This window comes from Prunus dulcis, chromosome 3 (assembly GCF_902201215.1).
Source record: "Prunus dulcis chromosome 3, ALMONDv2, whole genome shotgun sequence".
NCBI classification, from domain to species: domain Eukaryota; kingdom Viridiplantae; phylum Streptophyta; class Magnoliopsida; order Rosales; family Rosaceae; genus Prunus; species Prunus dulcis.
Window position 1 is genome coordinate 6,957,183 of NC_047652.1, and position 9,585 is coordinate 6,966,767.

Consider the following 9,585-nt stretch of genomic DNA (forward strand, 5'->3'; position numbering starts at 1 on the left):
ACTTTGCGCGACGAAAAGTAAACTTCGTCGCGCAAAGTCCTTATAAAAATAAATAAAATAAAAAAATTATTTTTTAAAAATTTTTCCATGACGTAATCCAAACATTTTGTCACCTAAACCAATTTATTTTTGTTTTTTTATTTTGTATGCATAACACTTAAGAAATTAAACGGTATATATATTTATTAAGTAACTTTAAATTTATTATTTTAGATCGGATCCGATTTTTATTAGAAAAATATATTCTTGTTGTTCGGATTGGGTTTTTGTTAGAAAATATATATTTTAAATTGACGATCGAATTATTTCATTGTATTCATATCGGGTCAAAGAGTGTAGCAGTAAAAATCATCAAAATCGGAGTTAAAATAACCGTTAAATCTTGATTTTTCATTATAACCGTCGAAAAGTTTTATCCCCTTACTTGATCTCTGAATGTTTATTTTTTCCAATTTCTGGCTATATGATCTCGAAGTATAAACAAACAAGTTTGATGGTTGGATCGTTGAAACTAGTTTTTTTGAATGCATATGCCATCAAAACAATATATTCACTAACAATTAAGAGTTTATTTATACTTTCGTTAAATATAACATAAGATTTTGTGGTATCCACTACTGTAAATATTTTAAATTGAAGATCAAATTCAGTCATTGTATTCATATAGGGTCAAGGAGTGTAGCTGTAAAAAAAATCATCAAAATCGGAGTTAAAATAACCATTAAATCTTGATTTTTCATTTATAACCATCGAAAAGTTTTGTCCCGTTACTTGATCAATGAATGTTTATTTTTTTCCGATTTTTGGCGTATATGATCTCGAAGTATAAACAAACAAGTTTGATGGTTGGATCGTTGAAACTAGTTTCGTAGAATGTGTATGCCATCAAAACAATATATTCACTAACAATTAAGAGTTTATTTATATTTTCGGTAAATATAACATAAGATTTTGTGGTATCCACTAGTGTAAATATTTTAAATTGAAGATCAAATTCAGTCATTGCATTCATATAGGGTCAAGGAGTGTAGCTGTAAAAAATCATCAAAATCGGAGTTAAAATAACCATTAAATCATGATTTTTCATTTACAACCATCGAAAAGTTTTGTCCCGTTATTTGATCAATGAATGTTTATTTTTTCCGATTTTTGGCGTATATAATCTCGAAGTATAAACAAACAAGTTTGACGGTTGGATCGTTGAAACTAGTTTCATAGAATGCATATGCCATCAAAACAATATATTCTCTAACAATTAAGAGTTTATTTATACTTTCGTTAAATATAACATAAGATTTTGTGGTATCCACTAGTGCAAATGTTTTAAATTGAAGATCAAATTTAGTCATTGTATTCATATAGGGTCAAGGAGTGTAGCTGTAAAAAATCATCAAAATCGGAGTTAAAATAACCGCTAAATCATGATTTTTCATTTATAACCGTCGAAAAGTTTTGTCCCGCTACTTGATCTATGAATGTTTATTTTTTCCGATTTTTGGAGTATATGATCTCGAAGTATAAAAAAAACAAGTTTGACGGTTGGATCGTTGAAACTAGTTTCATAGAATGCATATGCCATCAAAACAATATATTCACTAACAATTAAGAGTTTATTTATACTTTATTTATTTTTGTGGTATCCACTAGTAAATGTTTTAAATTAAGAAATTGAATTCAGTCATTGTATTCATATAGGGTCAAGGAGTGTAGCTGTAAAAAAAAATCATCAAAATCGGAGTTAAAATAACCGTTAAATCGTGATTTTTCATTTATAACTATCGAAAAGTTTTGTCCCGTTACTAGATCTCTGAATGTTTGTTTTTGTGATTTTTGGGGTATACGATCTTGAAGTATATACAAACAAGTCTTATGGTTAGATCGTTGAAGTGTGTGTGTGTGTGTGTATATATATATATATTTGTTTATTAAGTAGCTTTAAATTTATTTATTTTGTACATATAACACTTAAGAAATTGAATAGTATATACATTTATTAAGTAGCTTTCACCTTAATTATATTTTAAATCAAAAAATAAAATATTTTTATTTTTTATTATTCATAACAATTATTTTTATAAATATTGTGCTACGAACCAATTTTTCGTCTCTCAAAAGTTTGCGCGACCAATAGTTCGTCGTGCAAAACTCAAAAAATTTGGTCGAGTACCAAAAATGGGACGCGGGTTTTTAAAATTTAAAAAAAAAAAACTTTAGACTTTGCGAGACCAATATTTTTTGTCGCGCAAAAATTTGGGCGGGTACCAAAAATGGGACACGGGAATTTTTTTATATAATTGTTTTAGACTTTGCGCGACCAATATGTATTTTTCGTCGCACAAAAATTTAAAAATTTTGGCGGGTACCAAAAATGTGATGCGGGAATTTTTTTTTTTTAAAAATAATTTTTTTAGACTTTACGCGACCAATACTACTATATTCGTCGCGCAAAACTTTGCGAGACCAATATGTTTCGTCGCGCAAAACTTTGCGCGACCAATATATATTTTTCGTCGCGCAATAATTTTGGCGGGTACCAAAAATGGGACGCGGGAATTTTTTTATATAATTGTTTTAGACTTTGCGCGACCAATATGTGTTTTTCGTCGCACAAAAATTTAAAAATTTTGGCGGGTACCAAAAATGGGATGCGGGAATTTTTTTTTTGAAAAAATTATTTTTATACTTTGCGCGACCAATATTTTTATATTCGTCGAGCAAAACTTTGCGCGATTAACCCTATTTTCGTCGCGCAAAAGTGATACGGTTTTTAAAAACCGAAATAACTCCTCCACCATTTTCTCAATTTCTTTCTCTACTCTTACCTCTCCTCTCTCTTCCCCTCTCCCCAAATCCCACCCTTTCTCTCACACTCACTCCTCTCACTTAATCTCTCATCTCTCTCTTCACTATCTCTCACTCTCACTCACTCTTTCATCTATCTTTTCACTATCTCTCACTCTCTCATCTCTCTATCACTATCTTATCTAATTCTCTCACTTCTCCCTATCATTCTCACTCACTCTCAATCTTGCCAAAAGGTATATTCTCTCCAAATTTTAAATTTTTTTCATTAATATGTGTTTTTTGAGTTAGTTTTGAGTTTGTGTGGGGTTTGGGGTTGAGTAAAGGGGAGAGATTGGAGTTTGGGTTGGATTTGTGGTATAACAATTTTAGGGGAGATTATACATTCTTTTTTTTTGTTGTTGTTGTTATTTGACCATATTTGTTTTTTTTTGTAGGTAATCATTGAGACTTTGATGGCTAAAGTTGAGGATTAGGAAGCTATCAAAACATATTATCCACCACTACCACCACAATATGCTTGTATTAGGATTTTATTTTGTTAATTCATGTGTACATTTTGAATATTATATATATATAAATATTTATTGGATAATTTGATCACTATTTTTCATATGTAATTTTATTTTGAATATGTCAATTTAAATTAAAGTAATTAAGAAAAATCTTACAATTAAATTAAATTTAAAAAGTAAAAATTCGAAAAAATTAATATAATTAAATTAATATAAATTTAAATTAAAATGATTTAAAAAAAATCTTACAATTAAATTACATTTAAAAAGTAAAAATTTGAATAAATTAATATTAAAGAAATAATAAAACCAAAAGTCAAAAACCTTGCGTGACAAAATATTTTGTACCGCAAATTATTAAATTAGTTTATTTTAATTAAAAAATTTTAAAACACAAAAAATATTTCGTCGCTCAAATATTTGCGCGACGTTAGTTTTCGTCGCGCAAAACTCTAGAAATGTGGGCGGGTACCAAAAATGAAACGTGGGAAATTTTTATGTTTTATAAATTTTTTTGAGACTTTGCGCGACCAATATTTTTTCGTCGCGCAAAGTCTTTCTTCACGATCTTTGCGCGACGGATTCTGCGCGACGAAGTTTTTGTCGCGTTAAAATTTATGCGACTACAATGTATTTTGCGCGACGAAATTCTCTTCGTCGCGCAAAGTGTAAAATGTAGTAGTGAATCAAAGTAAAATATCGTTTGTATAAAAAAATTTATTCATATTCATACTTGGCCACAAAAATGAATAATTTATGATTAATGCAAACGTTATGCTTCACCAAGTATCATTTTTGTGATCATAAAAATAAAATCATGCGCGTAGCACAATGTTTTTGTAATAAGGCACATGCATATGTTGTGAACATGTATATTTAACTCTATTGTAAACACTGAAAACATATAAGAACAAACAATATTTGGTATTTAGAAAAGCAATTGCAATTTAGATTGAGATTTTGGAGGAAACTTAATGGAAAGATATAGGCTGTCTGGATTCAATCTGTCAAGTAAGAACGTGCGTTATTTATATCGATGGCTGCAACACGTGATAAAGTGTTTTTCTGTGATGCTTAGTTTAATTAGTATTGTGATACTAGTGCTAACCAATCCATTGTTATAAAAAGATTCACCTACAATGGTATTGTTGAGACAGGGAAACGATTTATATTTTGTACTCTGAACATAAGTTGATATGCTAGAAGCAAAAATAGAGAATTATCATTGAAAATGAACTAATTATTACAGAATAGCAGATTCAACCTCCTGATATCTATTTCCAACCTTAGGTTGTCTAAGACAACTCCCACGTTGGATTATTCCCAACCCCTTCATCCTTCTACAACATCAAATGAAGATAGAATAAATTTTTTATTTTTTTGGTTTTCCTTCAAGGATGAACGCTAAATTCTCATGCCTTGTGCTAGTTGTCTTTTGTCCCTCTCCAGACTCACTTTGCCAAAATTTCATGCCACTCACTCAAACAGTGTAGTGTTGTTGAATGGTGTCGATGTCAAGTCCTTTGAGTTTGACAACCGATTCGACGTGCCCCTTGAGTGTATGAAGCTCCCTCAACCTGGAAACCAAAAGCAGAACAAAGATTATGATCCATTTAAATTCAGGTTTCCATTACAAAGCCCATACTATATACTATACAAGCTTCCAGTTATAACTACCTAGCAACTTCAGCCCGCCTCTTTGCCTGTTCGGCGATTTCAGACAACTCTCTGTAGTTGTTCTTGTCACTGAAAAGCTCAGCTGTCTCAGCAGACTGCAGGCCATGCAGGGTTCGTTGAGCGGTAGCCCATTGTGCCTCCCTCTCACCCTTTCCATAATCCTTCTTTGTTGTGAAAGCAGTCTGGAGTATAATAAGAAAGAATCAAACATGAAAGAGAATGTTTTGGGATATGAAAATGAAAACATATTCTTTTAAGCATAAGATTGATCAAATACCTTTCTCTCAAGTACATTATCCCAGGCCTTGCCGCTCAATGCGTATCGAATAATGAACTTAAGAATGTCCAGAGGTATGTAGAAGACAATGCTGTAGAGCCAGATCACACCTGCCCATCCCCAACCAATACCATGGATTCTTGCAAAGCCCCAGTGTGCATAAACAGCAATGATTGTAGCAATCTTGATAAACAAACATGAACATAAACTTAGTTTGTTTTTCTTTCCAAAATATGCAAAGTTTACAGTATCAGCAACCAGAACTAAACTTTTTGAAACTTACCAGCTGTGCTATGAGAAAGGCTCCCACAAGCAAGAGACCGGGGCGTTCGATATAAGACCAGCCTTGGGACCGAGTAACAAAGATAAGTGCCTGGCTGACAATACTCACTTGAAGGTAGACAGCTGCTGTAAGCTCAGGCTCATTTCCTCTGATAGATCTTACTCCAAATTTTTCCTGCCAAATTTTAGCATAAGCATATTTGCAATAGGGATGATTTTACAATAGGGTTCAGAGTGTTTCTATTTGTTTGAATTGTAGGAATTTTCTTACTGTGAAAAAGTCAGATTCATTAGCAGCCCAGAAGAAAACAACAGTCATGACAGCCAGGTAGGTGCCAAGAACCACTCCAGTGGCAAAGATCTCCTTTAACTTCCATGAGTCGGGAAGAGGAGATGGCTTCACCCTGTCTTTAGAAATAGTCATGATTGTTCCATCATTGAGTATAGCAATAACCAGAACCATGAAAGGTGAGAAATCAAACTTCCAGATAAGAGCAAGAAGCATAAAACCAAGCACGACACGGATTGTTATCGAAACGGCATAGATGGTGTAGTTCTTCATTCTCTGGAAAATGGCTCTACTTGTCAATACAGCACTGATAATCACAGACAGTCCTGGCTCTGTGAGGACAATATCAGATGCACTTCTAGCTGCATCGGTTGCATCGTCCACTGCAATTCCGATATCTGCCCTCTTTAGAGCTGGAGCATCATTTACACCATCTCCAGTCATGCCACAAATATGCTTCTTCTCTTGCAGCCTCCTGACAATTTCATATTTATGCTCTGCATGGCTCCACATTGATTAGTTCTATTATACAACATCTGTAATTTTGGAAATAAAACTTTACGTGAAGGATTAAGTCCAAGTACCTGGGAAGACACCGGCAAAGCCATCAGCCTTTTCGATAAGCTCATCGACAGGGAGGGCAGCAATAGACTCATCCTTCGTTTCACCAAGGAGGGAAGAAGAAGGATACATGTTGGTTCCCATGCCAAGTCTGCGACCAGTCTCCTTACCAATGGCTAGCTGGTCACCAGTGATCATCTTAACGTTGACACCAAGGTTAAGGGCTCGACGAATGGTCTCTGCACTGTCATGCCTTGGAGGATCAAAGAGAGGCAAGAGTCCCACAAATTGCCATGGCGTTCCAGGGCTCTCTTTGCTTTTCTCGGGCACAGTCTGGAACCAAACAATTCATGAAGAAATTAACTTCATTTAATCATCAATAAGTAACAGTTCTTAGGAATGAGAACGAAAACTCACCTGTCTAGCAACAGCAAGAGAGCGAAGACCACGATCTGCAAACTTGCCAATGATAGCATGTGCTTTCTTCATAGGATCACCTTTTAGGTTGCAGAGCTCAATGATCTGAAATGGTACATACAATGCTGCAAGATTAAATAAAAAGGTACACATAGATTAATGACAAAAGCATTGCAGGGTGGACTTATGACCTGCTCTGGTGCACCCTTGCTAACCCGGTGCCAATTGCCTTCGGAGTCGATATATGTTATGGCTGTACGCTTCTCCACTGGATTAAAGGGTAAGAAATGGACCTCAGTTATTCCTTCTCTGGCCTGCAGCACAAAAGATGATGGTCAAATTAATCCTTAGCTGTCAAAATACAGTCCATAGTTGATGCTCCAAATCTAAGTCCAATCATTTATCTCAATTCCATTATGTTTTAGCTCCAAATAGAAAGAAAAAAAATTTGTATCCCTTCTGATTTGGTTAGCATTCCTAAGGGTTATGCTATTGTACGAGTAGAGCTCACAGCCAGGAATGACTTCATAGTTTACAAAGAAATATGTTGGCATATACCTCCTTGGGGTCACCCAACATTCCAACGATACAAGTATCGATAGCATCCTGATTCTCAACCCTCGAAGCCCTGGCTCCGAGCAAAATTAGACCATCCTTGTCCACATCCTTTACAAACACCTGTAAATGAAAACAAGTTTCATGAATGACATTTCCTTGAGCAATGAAATTATGTTAAAAAATCTTGATTTGTTTCCTTTTGTTTCCCTTTTCTGTACTTAAACCATACTGTCTTCTTCAGATTCATGAATTGTAAATCATTTTAACGTACTCTTTTTTCATGCTCATGTATGATGTATCACTGACCTCAACCATGGTCTTGTCTACTGTAAGCTTGTTGAGTGTAAGAGTCCCAGTCTTGTCACTGCAGAGGACATCCATTCCAGCCATCTCCTCAATGGCTGTCATCCTCTTCGTGATGGCGCCTTGCTGTGACAGCCGATGGGAACCAATAGCCATTGTAACTGACAACACTGTTGGCATAGCAATTGGAATCCCTCCAATGAGAAGCACAAGGAGATTGTCAATCCCATCCCTGTACTTCCTGTGCTGAATTGGATACATAACTACTATCTCTATTATCATTCCAATGGCGATGGAGCATATGCAGAAGTTTCCAATGGCAGTCAAAACCTGATCAAATACCGGTGCACATCAGAAACCAAAAGACAGCAAAATTAAAGGAATACTTGCTTGGTGTTAATTTGTGTAGTTTCAAACAAATGTTTTAGAACCTGAACTCAGAGTGGTACCTTTTGGAAGTGGCCTACTTGGTTGGTGCTGTCAACCAGGTGAGCAGCCTTCCCAAAGAAGGTATGAACCCCAGTGGCAATTACAACTGCCTCAATTTCACCTTGCTTGACGGTGGAACCCGAGAAAGCTTCATCACCGGGGTACCTTGTCACTGGCAAAGACTCACCAGTTAGGGCTGACTGATCGATTTTGAGAGGATCGCCATCCAAGAGACGAGCATCGGCTGCGATAATATCTCCCAACTTAATACTGATCACATCTCCTGGTACCAAGATTGCAGCCTCTAGCTCACACCATCTTCCATCTCTCAGAACCTACAATCGAAGAAGCATAAAAAGTTCATTCCAATGCATGTGCATGCCACAGTGTATTTCAAACATACATAAGTGCAAGACCAGCCATTTTTCGGCTAAAAATCACCTTAGCTTTTGGTGCAAGACCAGCCATAAGTGCTGCTGCAGCATTGCCTGCATTGTTTTCTTCGATAAAGCTTATCGTTGAGTTGATAATTAACAATGCAGTAATTCCAACAAAGTCTGGCCAGTCTGGTGGTCTTCCCTGCATTGTTTATTAGCATCATAAGAATATGAGAGAGAGAGAGAGAGAGAGAGAGAGAGAGAGAGAGAGAGAGAGAGAGAGAGAGAGAGAGAGATTTGTTTGTTACCTCTCCGTTTGCCATGGCAATGGCCATGATAGCTGCAAGCTCCATCACCCATGATAGGGGATTCCACATAAAACCCAAGAACTTCAGAACCTTGTTTTCCTGTTCCAAATTGTACCAACAGATCAGTTTTCTTCATTCCCAAACTAATACTTGGAACAAAAGTATACTCCAATAGTATGTTGAAAACTTACCTTCTTTTCTTCCAGCTTGTTTGGGCCAAAGACCTGAAGCCTCTTCTGCCCTTCCTCGCTGGACAAACCTTCTTTTGTGCATTGCAGTTGCTCAAATACTTCCAGCACGGGGATACGCTCCTGTGACACATAGAAACAAAGTTAATGACTCATATATATATCTCAACAACAACAACAATTTAATTGCTTGACACAGTTTTTCATTCTTCAATTAATATTTTTAAATTATACTTACAATGCGTACACAAAATATTTATAATAAAAATGAAAACAAGAATAATAAGAAGACTTACCAGGTCGATATTTTCCTTCTTGATTTCCTCCAAGCTAATGGATTTGCCTTCTGCCATGTTCTCTTTTGCTTTCTTTCACACCAAACAACCAAACCCAGAAGAGAGATTGTTCTGATTAAACACTTTTCTGCTCACACAGAAATAAATACGTATATCTATATGGTACTTCCACAACTCTCAATTTCCTCAGCGAGTAATTTTATTTTAAACTTAATAGTATACAATCTCAGTAGGCCAGGACTTTATTAATGCAAGCCAATCACACGCGCACACTTACACATACAGTGTTTTTAGTCTGGAAAACAA

General features: G+C 35.4%; 1 protein-coding gene across 1 annotated transcript; it reads right to left on the reverse strand.

Annotated features, from left to right (window-relative positions):
* Positions 1-4,514: 4,514 nt before the first annotated feature.
* On the reverse strand, positions 4,515-9,585 carry LOC117621050 (ATPase 9, plasma membrane-type). Its single transcript, XM_034351309.1, has 15 exons — positions 9,280-9,585; positions 8,987-9,106; positions 8,796-8,894; positions 8,552-8,689; positions 8,131-8,445; positions 7,685-8,011; positions 7,379-7,498; positions 7,012-7,134; positions 6,821-6,925; positions 6,427-6,736; positions 5,825-6,339; positions 5,555-5,728; positions 5,272-5,454; positions 4,995-5,176; positions 4,515-4,894 (listed from the first exon to the last, which is right to left on the reverse strand). The coding sequence occupies exons 1-15, from the start codon at positions 9,334-9,336 to the stop codon at positions 4,798-4,800; spliced, it is 2,865 nt and encodes a 954-aa protein (XP_034207200.1). The 5' UTR covers positions 9,337-9,585; the 3' UTR covers positions 4,515-4,797.

Coding starts and splice junctions, on each gene's coding strand:
- LOC117621050 (XM_034351309.1), bottom strand. CDS start 9,336: ATGGCAGAAGGCAAATCCATTAGCTTGGAGGAAATCAAGAAGGAAAAT. Junction 8,690..8,795: donor TTGCCATGGCAAACGGAGAG/GTAACAAACAAA, acceptor TAAACAATGCAG/GGAAGACCACCAGACTGGCC. Junction 6,737..6,820: donor CTCTTGCTGTTGCTAGACAG/GTGAGTTTTCGT, acceptor GTTTGGTTCCAG/ACTGTGCCCGAGAAAAGCAA.